The sequence below is a fragment of the Staurois parvus genome, unplaced genomic scaffold (genome assembly GCF_062004578.1).
Source record: "Staurois parvus isolate SC_StPar_1 unplaced genomic scaffold, SC_StPar_1.0 ptg000287l, whole genome shotgun sequence".
Lineage (NCBI taxonomy): Eukaryota > Metazoa > Chordata > Amphibia > Anura > Ranidae > Staurois > Staurois parvus.
In genome coordinates, this window is record NW_028318083.1 from 33,491,458 (window position 1) to 33,505,600 (window position 14,143).

Sequence of the window (14,143 nt, forward strand, 5' to 3'; positions counted from 1 at the left end):
ATTTGAAAAAAAATAATAAAGGAAAATAATAAACTAGCTATGCTAAGAGTGATTTCTCTGTAAAGGAGAAGAGGTCCATCACCTTATGACACTAGCACAAAACAGCACTCATAAAATGGAGTAGGGTTATAGTGGAGGTGTCCTTGAAAGTCTTGCCAGTGTCCAATCACCTGAAGGTACAAGCCTATAAATCTAGGTATACTTTTATCCATGTCCTGTACTGTACATTTAAGATATGATTTTTTTTTTTTTTACATTTGTGCAAAAAACACAAAACAGTTCTGGCAGCAAAAGGATTAAGGCCAAAGCATCAGCATGACAGCCAGGAATCTAGCATTTTCAGGAGGAGGGATCATCAACAGCAGTCTAAGTACTTCTTTTTGGGAAGAACACTCCTAGTACAAACCCAGTGAGGGGATAACACATAGCTAAGATTAAAGTAAACAGAGTGTTTTCTTGTTCGCTGTCTAGGTTCAGGGATTAATTCATATTTTCACAACAAGGGCTAGTATAGCAATAAACTAAGGGCCCCCTGTCTTCCTTTGTCATAAATATTTTGATAAATATTTCTCTTAATGCCTCATGTGCCCCCAAATTTCATGTTGTGAACTTCCCTCTAATTAAAAAAACCGTTATATTACCTAAGTCACATATACTGATTAAATTACCTGTGTAAAGTAAAGGAAACTCATTAGATGTGGTAAATAATGAGCACAAAGTCTTGATTAAAGGGGTCTTCCTCCTTGTGATAAGTATTTTGCTAACCCTTCCCACACAAATATCCCTTGCATGTGTAGGGTGAAGTCTAATAATTTCCAAGGTGGTCCTGTTACATTTTCAATGGTCATTCCATCAAATGTTAAAGAAACTATCGTGTACATGAACTGTGGGGCACACTAACTAGTGGTGAAAGGCTGTGCTCCATGAACACCACAAGGCAAAAACCATCAGAGCCTTGCAGTTTGGGTAAGTGTCTGCTATTAGCAAAATGCTAAGCAGTGGGTTGTGAAATACAAAAAGGTACACATAACTAATTTCCATGGGAAAAGTCAAAGAAATTCTGAAAGCATTACCTTTTGGGGATATATTAGGCCTGTAGTGGAGAAACACTGCATTCAGGAATACCTGTGACTTGACTTTTTCTGGAGGACAACAGGCCAGCTTACATGACATTGTAAAAATACACACATAGGTATGGGCCACAATCATCACATATGCAGGTAACCACAGAACCAGGGCTTACAGTTCAAACATACCCAGGGCTTTAGACCATTTTATATGAACAATCCAAGGTCTAGGAACATTTCAATACTAGTGCAAAAAACAGGATTTTACATACAGCATACTCAGCCTAATCATTAATATCTATAAGTATCTTGTTTGTATCTTCTAAGATATTTGACATACTAATCTTGCTTCTATCCTTGTTAAGGAAATGCCAAGATAAAGGTGTACATCAAGTGGAGTTGAAAACCCAAAACTTTCTTCTGTTGTCCTGACCTTCATGCACATTAACATATGTCAGGTCAGAACCTTAGGGTTCAGTGATTAAATGCCATCTTTACTAAGGTATCATTGATTGCAGGATTTCCATCACTGTCTTTGTCAAGTAAAGTCCCAATCCTGCGATCAACTTCAAGGCAACAGCAAATCTATTACTGCCACGTCACTGTGAATATTTTAGAAAAGAGAATAATGACACCTCGAAAGACTCCCTGCTTAGAAACTGTGATTCCTTTTGGCTCAGTGTAAGTACTTTCATTAGAGTCCACACTCTCAGCTTTAACATTTGTTGAGCAGACAAAATGAGTAATTGTTTTAGGTAACCACACAGGCTGTTTACATGATGGCAGAGACAAGATGGAAAGTGGGTTTTTTTCTTAACATCTTGAATTAGTTTCAAGTGTGCCATTTTGCATTTAAATGTAGAAAGACACGGAAACTAATCCTTTATATTCTATTAGAAAACAGCCACTGTCCCCTCTCTCTCATTATGGTGCAGACTACAAGACCTAACAACAAAAATCTATATTATTGATCTAACCAAGTCTCCACAATTATTCTTTAGAAGGAAACACCGACGATAAATTACATCTGCACTGGCTTTTCATCTGCGGTTCGATATAAGTGATCTCTCAGGGCAAGCTGGAGACCTTAAATCGTCAACACCCTTGTCAGAGTAGCTAAAGAGACCTGACCTCCCACCAAATACATGGGATATTTCTCAATAAAGAACTTTTTAACCTAAAATCTTCTCCTAAAAGGTGAACATCTGGATCATACTACAGAAACTGGCCCATTTTTATCATCGTTAATTTTAATTATTGTGGGTACAGCAAGTCAAACAGACGTTAACAATTTCCCATGATTAAGACAGTTGTACAGAAATCATAGAATATGTCAGACATGCAAAAAGAAATGGTGCATATTTATGTTCGCTATGCAAAGGTATGGTAATGCTTTCTGTCTAGTATGACAACAGATGTAATATTTGTCCGCTCTAAGTTATCACAACGCACCACAGACTAGCGAAAATGTAAAATTTATATAAACCTGAATATTTTTTTTGTCACAAAGTTTTAAAAAGATTTGGAAGTTTTTTTATTCACTGTCCAAATATGGGCAATTCTTTCAGCTACTATTATAGAGTATCTAAACTACCTGTTTTATTGATAACTACAAAAAGACCCATAGGAAATAATTCAACCCCCAGCTAGAAAGGCGTTCTATCTATACACTACTAATCTTATTGGAGAATGCAGTTAGAAGATCCTCCATTTCCAGCAAGAATGAAGATTTCTGCAACTGACATTTGATCTCTATTTCTTCCAACATTCACTACTTGATTAATATAAGCAACACTTCTGTTGGCTTTAAGACACATTCTGATTTTTTCAAAACACAAAAGTGGAGCTCACATACTTGTGCATGAAATCTGCAGCTCAGAAAGCTGATGAGTGGATAGTCAAGAGGGAGCATGGTTGTGTGGTGTGCCTGTGCTGTGAACATAAGGGTATCTCATGTTGTTGTTAATGTAGTAATAAGCAATCAACTGACTTCACAAGACAGGTTTTAGTTATTATTTTTCCACAGAAAACTTAGAGACATAGAAAAGTGACAGCAGAAAAAGACCGAGTGGTCCATCGAGTCTGCCCGTTTTTTTTTGCACAAAGACAAATATGTAGGCTGTCACTGTTTACCACTTCTGAAAATGCTAGTCACTTGTCTACAAGGCTACTGGTGGTCAACATGCAGATCAGGTACTGTAATTTCATAAGCTGCATATCTTTACAGGTAATTTAAGTAGAACATACAGAAAACATTGAATCAATCACAGACAACTGGTTTGCAGACTAAATTTATCAATTGTTACCTTTAAAGGGAGCCAGACATGTCCTTTGTTTTCCATGCTAATCATCTGGTTTGAGTATTTCTGAGCCTTTGACCCAGAACAAGAACATGCAGATCAGGTGGTTTTGGCTTCCTTGCCACATACTTGTTTTGTGTCAGTGACTCCAAAAAGTACTCAAAGGAAACCTTTCCTGAAAGAGAGATGGAGGCCCCCATTGTTACTTCTCATTCTGCAAATGCCAAGTTCCTTGTTATCATGTTTACACACATGCAGCAATATTTTGTGACACCTCCGTACATGGATTAACCTGACAGATATGCATACTTCTTTCAGGTTGGCTGACTAAAATCTTATTGAAGCCAACTGGTCAGTATAGTAGCCAGACAACTAGCATCTACAGAAGGGGATTGTAAATAGCAACCAATTTCTCCCTAGGAAAGTTTTTTTTTTTTTTTTTTAAATCTTGTGTTTTAGGACCAGTGTTACTTAACCTCCAGAATGGTGCAACTGGTAGAACCAGTAGAACCCTGGGAATCACAGGGGCAAATAGTACAAGCAAATCAGGCATACATATACTGAAAAAGAACATGTTGACAGGAGCAAAGTGTAGATGGATGAGCTGCTTTTCCCTTACTGTCCAACCACAAGCTGGAGGCAGAGAGGTGACCAAGCTGTGTTTCTTAACTGCAGTAGAGAAATATAAGGTCACTAGCATGGCTGTGCTACCTAGCAGTGCAGATCTCAGAAAAAAAACACAAATTCTGTAGGCAAAAAGCTCCTAATAATGGGTATTTCAACTGTTTAGTTAGCGTTTTACCTGGAGCTTATCTTGAATAGATGCATGATTAAGGGGTTAAACCACCAATTGGCTAATATAACTAAGATATAAAGAAAGAACAGTAAAGAAGGCGAGGAGAGGGGAAGTAGAAGGGGAACGTGAGAGATTGCATAGCTGGTTAGAGAGCAGCACAACATTTATCTCTGAGACTAAAATAAGGCACCATAAAGATTCAATTTTCATTTACAGCTGCTCCAAGTACATGGAGATGTTTCAAAGTGGACAATGCCTGCTCTCTCAATGTTTATGTTAACGGTGTTTGTTAAAACATCTTTGTTTTAATTAAAAAACAAAAGTATTACTTGCCTATAAATGAGTTTTATATATAACCTGGAAGATAATGAAGACATAATTTCTAAACAGACCTGTGTGAGTCCTGTAATGATCTTTCATGGCAGAGGCTGTGAGGAAAGAATAATGGCATGTAGGCCAGGTACATTTAAATGGCTTTTCGCCTGTGTGAAGCTTCATGTGGTTATTCAGGGACCATTTCTCTCTGAAGCTTCTGTAGCAGAGGTTGCAGGCAAATTTCCTGAGTGAATAAAAAAAAAAAAAAGATAAAGAACATTGGAATTAGAATAAAAAAAATGTGGAGATCAGCACATTTTTAAACCTAAGAAAAGGACAAGACTTTTACAAGCTCAACAATGGTAAATGCAATGCCTTTGCTGAAGAGAATTGCAGCCTAAGTCTGTCATGTCTGTATAACCAGGCATTGATTTTTCTGTCGAGGCCTGGCACGTCAGCCATTTATTCTCCGCTTTGCGGTTGGGCCCAACGGGTTTGAAAAATTCTGTTACAGTCCAGTCGCCCCTGAGGCAAATGTGAGAATAGATTTCACCTGTACAGACCTATACCACTTATCCAGGGCATGTGCTGTCAGAGCAAAGGCTAAATGAAAAGCTATCTGTTCAACAGCGCTCAGACAGCCAAGTGGTGCTAAATGCTGCACTGTGCTGAAATACATCTCTGCTTATACCATCACATTTAACCCTTCCACTAGAAAGGGGGCAAGTCATGTACTGCATACTGCTGGAAGACATCAATTCTAGGAGTAAAAATGTGGAAATGTGTATATATATATATATATATATATATATATATATATATATATATATATATATATATACACACATACAAACACACACATATATATATATACGCACACATCCAGAAATAAATATAAATACAAATATACACAGTTCCATATATGTATTTTTTTCCCTCTCTCTAGAATAAATCATTTAAACTCAAGTTATTCTCCATGCCATTTGCTCATGTACCAAAGAAGAAAAAAAAAAATGAAAAACATAAAAAAAAAAAACCATACTGAACTCAGCTGACATAGGAGCCTAGTCAAACATAGAACAGCAACTTACATTTTAGGAAGACAGATGCGCCATACACCGCAACCCAAATGTACACATTCCTCAGCACACCATGGATCTCCAATATGGTCCAAAAAAGGTTTTTATTGCAAAAAGATCACATTACAAAAGAAAGCGCAACGTTTCGGAGCAGCGCAGGACCCCTTCGTCAGGCATGCCTGACGAAGGAGTCCTGTGCAGCCCCGAAACGTTGCACTTTCTTTTGTAACATAATCATTTTGCAATAAAAACCTTTTCTGATCATATTGTAGATCCTTGGTGTGCTGGCAAATATGTACGTTTGATTATGATGTTTCCAGTCCCAGCTGGTAGTTGCTACAGCACCCTCCATTGATGAGCCGTACTTCCACGAATGTGTGCGAGGGTTATATAGTTAAATACACCGCAACCCAGCCACTGTGCAGAAGGGTGAAGATAAAGCTTTAACCTAAGATCTCCTGGACTACATCCCTCTGACATGTTTCACCCCGCCCATGGGGGTTAATTGTAGAAACTAATGATTAGGCCCCATGCATGAGAGGAAACATGTCGAAGGGGTGTAGTCAAGAGGAGCTTAGGTTGAAGCCGTATCTGCACCTTTCTGCATAGTGGCTCGGTTGCGGTGTGTGGCACTTCCACCTTCTGTCTTCCGATTTACTTCTGCTAGCCTGGACGAGATTATTTGAATGCCGGCAGCTGATCTGTGCTTTGGACTGCAGGGGAAGGCTCTGAAGTGCTTTGAGCAGCGTTCCAAATTTTTTGTATATAACGTACATTTTAGTTATACTTTAACACAGCCTTTCTCAACCTTCTTCATTTATTATATGTACTTATATAGTGCTGTCAATTTACACAACACTTTACATATATTGCACATTCACATCAGTCCCTAACCCTCAAGGAGTGTACAATCTAAGGTCCCTAACTCACATTCATACATACACATACTAGGGCCAATTTGGACAGGAGCAAATTAACCTACCAACATGTCTATGGAGGGAGGAAACCGGAGTACCCCGAGGAAACCCACATAGGCACAAGGAGAACATGCAAACTCCGTGCAGGTAGTGTCATGGTTGGGATTTGAACCGACAACTCTAGTGCTGCCAGGCAGAAGTGCTACCCTCCTAAGGAACCGTTAAAATAACCTTCAGGCCTCAGGGAACCCCTGCCAAAATTACTATACGTTGGTACATTAGACCAATGGTCAGTAGAAAGGATGTTCCTAGCACTTGTAGTCATTGGGAGGAATTCCCCCTCTATCCATTTCAGGTTGCTAACAAGAATTTTGGTGTCAGTGGATACTTATCAGAGAGGCAGACAATTGTTCACAGCTCAAGGAACCCCTAGCAACTTCTAGGGGAACCCCAGTTAAGAAGGACTTAGTCTGGAGGAACCCTAGTTAAAGCGCTACAATGTCCGCCAAGGAGCTTTATGCCATAATGTACTATTATATATAGCATATTAACACACAATGGCAGACTTACCTGCCAAGCGATCCCTTTCTCAGCTATCACGGAGCTTCCATCTTCTCATAGTCTTCCTTTAGGGTTTGTACTCTTTGGCCATATGATTGACTGAGTCGTGATGACATCACTCCTACAAATGGGAGTCACATCATCATGGCACAGAGCGGTGTCATAAATGTATGCTGAGCTGTGCATGTGCGGCTCAGTGTACAAAAAAGCTGACAGATAGGGAGAAAACTCTGCTGTCATAAAAATCCTAACAGCCAGTAGTTTTTTTAATTTTTAGGTTTACTTATGCTTTAAAGCAGCAATGGGCAAACTACGGCCCGCGGGCCGTATACGGCCCGGCGGACCTTTTAATCCGGCCCGCGGAGCTAGGCTCCCGCAAGGCCAGTGGTCGGCAAGCCGCGGCTCTTTACAAATTTAGATGCGGCTCTCCTGTGTGCCGGGCGCCCGCTCCCCTCCCTCCTCTCCTCCTCTCCCCTCCCTCCTCTCCTCCTCTCCCCTCCCCTCCTCTCCTCTCGGATGGCCGCCCCCCCTCTCGGATGGCCGCCCCCCTCCCTCCTCTCGGACGTCAGGACTCTGCAGCTGTCAGGATGTAGGCGGGGCAGCGTGACGAACTCCTCTCACAGTCCTCCCTGAAGACCAGAACGGCGCGGGAATACGAGAGGAACGCGCGGACCAAAGGTAAGTGAATTGACACAGGGGGGGGACTTACTATATGGGGGATGAATTACTATATGGGGGACTTACTATATGGGGAATGAATTACTATATGGAGGACTTACTATATGGGGAATGAATTACTATATGGGGGACTTACTATATGGGGAATTAATTACTATATGGGGGACTTACTATATGGGGAATGAATTACTATATGGGGGACTTACTATATGGGGAATGAATTACTATATGGGGGACTTACTATATGGGGAATGAATTACTATATGGAGGACTTACTATATGGGGGATGAATTACTATATGGAGGACTTACTATATGGGGGATGAATTACTATATGGGGGACTTACTATATGGGGAATGAATTACTATATGGGGGACTTACTATATGGGGGATGAATTACTATATGGAGGACTTACTATATGGGGAATGAATTACTATATGGAGGACTTACTATATGGGGAATGAATTACTATATGGGGGACTTACTATATGGGGAATGAATTACTATATGGAGGACTTACTATATGGGGAATGAATTACTATATGGGGGACTTACTATATGGGGGATGAATTAATATGGGGGATGAATTACTATGTGGGGGATGAATTACTATATGGGGGATGAATTACTATGGGGGATGAATTACTATATGGGGGATGAATTACTATGGGGGATGAATTACTATAGGGGGGATGAATTACTATGGGGGACGAATTACTATATGGGGGACGAATTACTATATGGGGGACGAATTACTATATGGGGGATGAATTACTATGGGGGATGAATTACTATATGGGGGATGAATTACTATGGGGGATGAATTACTATATGGGGGATTAATTACTATATGGGGGATTAATTACTATGGGGGATTAATTACTATGCTTACTATGGGGGAATATTACTATACTTACTATGGATGACACATACACATCATTCATCTACTCTTGGTCCGGCCCCCGGGTCCAATATATGAACCCATTGCGGCCCTCAAGTCAAAAAGTTTGCCCACCCCTGCTTTAAAGGCACAAATGTGTTCACAGCTTATATACCTTTAAAATGAAGCAACAAGCTACCTTTATTTAGTTAAAAATACCATTGAAGGAATTTGGCTATATCTGTTCAATCCCAGATTGTAAGCTCCAAGGAGCAGGGTCCTCCTAACCCTCTTGTATTGAACTGTACTGTTGCTGTATTGTCTCCCGTTATATTGTAAAGCGCTGAGCAAACTGTTGGCGCTATCGAAATCCTGTATAATAATAGTATGACCCCATATTATTATCATGAGGTCAGATTTAATCTGTTCCGGTGCTATAAGATGAATGTTAATGCTCAATGAGTTATGGCAATGAGTTCAATTTTAAGGGCTGCCAATGCACTCCTGTGCGGCAAAAAAATGCACCTGGCCTTTTCTCAGGAATGTAGCTCCAAGTGCTTTGCTGTATGTTGTATTTTTCTTAGTATGCTGGGGTGCCATTAAAAATAAATGGTACCCCAGCACAGTGCCACACATAACGGACATTACTGCCGCAGACAATCAGTCATCAATGGATCACTATAGCAACGATCTACTGCTTCAGCTCTGTCCAAGTCTCCATACTGACAGGAAAAGGTATGATGTTGTGACAGCACTTCAATTCCACTGTAAGGCTCCGTGCACACGGGGTGTTTTGATAACGCTGGTAATGTTAGCTGTGGAAAGTCACATTAAAAACGTGATTTTTCAGCTTTTTTTTAGCGTTTTTGCATTAGCGTTTTGCTGTGTTTTCCTGAGTTTGCGTTTTTAGCATTTTTTTAACCCCCCAAAATTTTTTGGGTCAAAAAAAGTCCAAGAACACCGATTTGTGACGTTTGCCACATTTTTCAGCGTTAGAGCATTTATACAGCTAAAACACTCCTCTAGAAACCCACTAGTCCTGGGTTTTTTCTCAGCCAAAAAACGTTGATTACAGTCTGTGTGTGCATGGACACATAGGATAACATGCTGGGGAGTTTACTGGCTGTAGAAAAAAACATCAAAAACCAAAAACAGCCGCTGTAAAAACATCCAGTGTGCATGAGGACCAAACACATTGGGGAAGCATTTTGTTTACATTCTCTGCTACAGAGTGAAGCAGGGTATCAGGATAGAAAGCCCAGGAGCTGATCCTTTCAGCCTCTGAGCTTAGCATTGGACCCCAACTGTCACTTACAGCTAGTGGTTCCAGTGCTTATGTTAGTCTGGATCTGCGAGTTCTGATGCGGTTTTAAAACAGCATAGGATGTAAAGGGAAATATTTCCATGAGACACACATAAAATCTCATTTTAAATATCGTAAGGAAAGGTTGAAATTTCTGTCTGTGTGTTTATTGCCATTCTCGCCATTCTGCGCTGGAACTTCAGCACACCCCATTTCTTGCACAGGTGTCACAGGAACAGGAAGTAAAAAAATCCTTGTGTGCAGCACAGTGGCTAAGTGGTTAGCACCTCCGCCTGGCAGCGCTAGAGACATCAGTTCGAATCCCAACTACGGTACTACCTGCCTGGAATTTGCATGTTCTCTCTGTGCCTGCATGGTTTTCTCCCACATTCCAAAGACATTCTCGTAGGTTAATTAGCTCCTGTCTAAACTGGCCCTAGCTAGCGTATTTACGAATGTGAGTTAGGGACCTTAGATTGTATGCTCCTTGAGGGCAGGGACTGATGTGAATGTGCAATATATATAAAGCTCTGCATAAATTGACAGCACTATATTATATTTAATAAAGAAATAAATCTTATGCAGAACTAAAAACCTGAAATGTCAATTGTTTTCTAATTCATACAAAAAAAAAAAAACACTGGCTGGAGCCGGGCCGTAATTATAGGTCTGAATTTATTGCTATGTACAATTATAATTACACATATAACAAGAGAATAACTGGGAAAGGGAAAGATTAAAAATGAAAAGCCTTTATACAGGAAAGGTTGGCCCTGTCGGAGATATACACACACAACAAACACACACATAGATAATCATTTGTTCTTCTGTAAGCAAACCATGTAACAATAGCACATTTACAGCAGTGTTTTTATATGAAATAAGCAAGGTCTACTTCTTTCAGTAATACAGCCTCACTAACATGTCAGATGGCCAAGCATAAAAGGATTAAAAGTAACTGAATTCCAAAGAAATATAGATCATAGATAATATTTTATTTATGTTGCAACTGACACATCACATTGCTCCCTGTGTCTTATTGAGGTAAAATTAAACTCTCCCGCAGAGAGTTGTCATTCTTGTGAAAAATGATTGACACATACATCACAGTGGTAAAGCTTCTGAATATGTTTTTTTGCAGTCTGTGAAATACATAAGATCAGGTGGAGAGAAAAGAAATTGCCACCTTGTTACCCTTGAGCAAATGGAATAAAGGTGGTTCTGTCAAACCTAATATATTTCAATAGAAATTACAAAGCAGAGGAAGACATGTCTACTCTATGCTATGTATGACTGAACCTTGATTATTTATCTTTTTTTTTTTTCGTGCTGTGTCCATCAACTACAAAGCATCCAGTGGGGTAATGTGAGCAATATATGATTTAACACTGTTCTACAATATAACAAAACAAAAAGGTAGCTGGTAGAGATAAGGGCACATATAGTCACACCTACACTATTTGTTCTACAACTAGAATTATTTTCAGCTGCAGAGAAAGGAATAGGTCAAGCAGGGAGAACATTGATCTCTGATCAGAAACGTAAAGTGGAACTTCACCCAAAAGGGGAAATTCCGCTTGTTTGTATCATCCTCCCCTCTGCTGCCATATTTGACACCTTTTGGGGGGGGGGGGAGAGGGGGGTCTGGTTTTGACACGTACTTGCAGCAACTTCTGTGTCAGATTGCTTCCCCTGCAGGCTTCTGGGACACAGCATCACAGGTCCCAGAAGACTGCGGGACTATTCACAAAGCGCAGCACACATTGCGCATGTGCAGTAGGGAACTGGCGGCAAGGCTTCACTGCCAGTTTCCTTACTTAAGATGCCAGCCCCTGCACCCGAAGCCTATTGAGAAATCAGCTGGGTGAGCACATCGCAGGATCCCTGGACGGGTAAGTGTCCCTAACTTTTTTTGGGGGGGACTGTAATTTTTTGACTTTTAGTTTTTGGGGGGGAGACTGGAGCTCCTCTTTAAAATATATGTAAACACAATTTATCATGCAGTGGTAAATGACCTCTGCTCAGTTCTCTGGAATTCTCAGAGGAGACAGTTCTCCTCTGAATGCCTTTTTATGAAGCGGTGTAGATCACTTCTCTGGATGAGGAGAGAAGCGATCTACAAACGCTATGAATGCTAGAAAACGGCTGCTGTTACTGTAATCTCGGAAGATTACAGGAAGAGATCAGTCAAATACTGTTCACTAAGCAGCGGTAAATTACTGATGCTTCGTTTGCAGTTCCCCTGATTCTCCACCTCTGGGCTGGAGAATCTGGAGGGAGAACACAGATCGCCAGTAAAGGGCTGACATCACTCCTTCATACACTGGCCATCTCTGTGCTGAGATGATCAGCGGAGAACTGATTATCTCTGTTTCCTAAACCACTAATGATCTGAGATCCACAACTATCCTCAGGATCGCCGCTGATCTCTGTTTCATAAAAGAACACCTAAGTGTGTTTAAGTCCAAGCAAGCTCACTGCTCTCTCTCTCTTCCTGTAGTAGCAGTGGCTGAGCACCATGTTGCTGTGACAGAGGAGAGAGCGAACACACTGAATGTACGTTAAAGGCATGGCACATTCTAGCAACAAGGCAAATGGGAATGCTAAAAATGGGAGTTTTGTCAGCCATGCTGCAAAGGGCCTACAGGTGTGGCAATTACATTAAGCAACAATTTTCAAAGTTGCAATGTTTTGGTGCCTTTAACATCACGCAGTTGATGTAAAATTTTTTTACCAATGGAGTTCCAAATAAAAGGCCCACTAAACCCCCCACCTTTCCTCAGTTTTCCAAGTTCTCCACCTTCTTATGAAAATTCTCGTACAAATACAACTTTGGAAGTGAGGCATTTTATTGTATTATAATGTATTCTTTTGTTTCTGAGCATGCGCAGTCTAGTGACTTAATTTTTTTCACACAAATACTATACTAATTACACAAAAATCGTTTGTTCTTTTATCTTACAAGAAACATTTTTGTGGTTGTCCCTTTGGATAATTTTGCATGAACTGTCATGTTTGGCTTTTGAAAGCTGTGTACTAATAAGCAGATTATTGGACAATCGCTCTGAAACATTTTTTGCCATCCAATTTTCTCATCATGTGCACCAGGATTAAGTGCTGGTGCCTCATGGTTGGTCCACTGCTCTCACATAGGGCCAAAGAAGTTATAGCCTTGTGAAAGTTCTGGAAAGTGCTCCACCTATTGCAAAATAAATGTACCCACACTGATTAAAAATTAGGAGATCGTGGGTGCAATGCTCAGACTCAGGCAGACTATTCTTCCAGCTCCAGTCAACACTGAGGGTAAGGACCTTCGGTTATAGGGTTGGAGGAAGTATAGATGGACTACAAGTGCACTGACATCACCTCACTTGTGTGCCATTGAGATTTACAAGTCCCTCTGACACGATAGTCTTTTCATTCACAGATCTTGTGAAAGAATGACACGGTGGTGTGGGCAGAAGCACACACATCTGCTTCAATTTTGAAACATACACAAAGTACTCTAGAGAGAAGAGCCCCCAAGGGGTGGCTTGGGGTTGGGGGGCTGCAGACTGTGATCATGTGTTATGTTACACCCTAAATATGCATGTAGAATAAAACATGAGAAAGGTGAACTTATGCAGGCCATAGACAATGCATTTTCTTTTCCTGCAGCCATGATCAGTGTTGATGGGGGAACCCCTCCTGAAGAGCTATTGTGTTCTCCTGGCGGGTGGAAGTGGGGAGCCATCCCTTCAGGGAGAACACAGTGATTACTGCTGCCAGCTATTATCACATGCTTAAAATCGGACATGCTGGCTGTACCCAAGTCGATCGATGGATCGACTTGGGTACAATCAGCCTGCCCAAAGATGGATGCAAATCTTGGATGCTTCCTGCTGAACTGGCTGAGATTCGATCCATCTATAGCTAGCTTTAAGCTTGAAATGTACGCAAGGCAATCTTTTCACGGCCCCAGCAGCTGAACAGGGAAGTGGGGGAGCCAACAAAAGTGAACACATACTACTGGGGATAGGAAGGGGGAACCAAGTGAAACTTATATGTTGCCATACAAAGGTAAAAGAAAGATTTGCCCTAATTTATTTGGTAAACATTATGGTTAATCCTGCTGCAGGTCTTGGAGCAAAAAAAAACCCTTAACAGAAATGCTGCAAAAATTGTTATATATCGCTAGAAGCTTATTGTATTTGTAGTTAATAAAAAAAAAAAGTGAAATATACAAATCTTCAAGAGTAACAGCTGC

The 14,143-nt window shown here is 40.6% G+C and overlaps 1 protein-coding gene across 1 annotated transcript in view; it reads right to left on the reverse strand.

Moving 5' to 3' along the window:
• ZNF407 (zinc finger protein 407) overlaps positions 1–14,143 on the reverse strand; it is a 626,056-nt gene that overhangs the window by 203,631 nt on the left and 408,282 nt on the right. Inside the window, exon 4 of the mRNA XM_089682372.1 lies at positions 4,556–4,722. Within this exon, the coding sequence (XP_089538498.1) occupies positions 4,556–4,722 (167 nt within the window). The remainder of the gene's footprint in view (positions 1–4,555; positions 4,723–14,143) is intronic.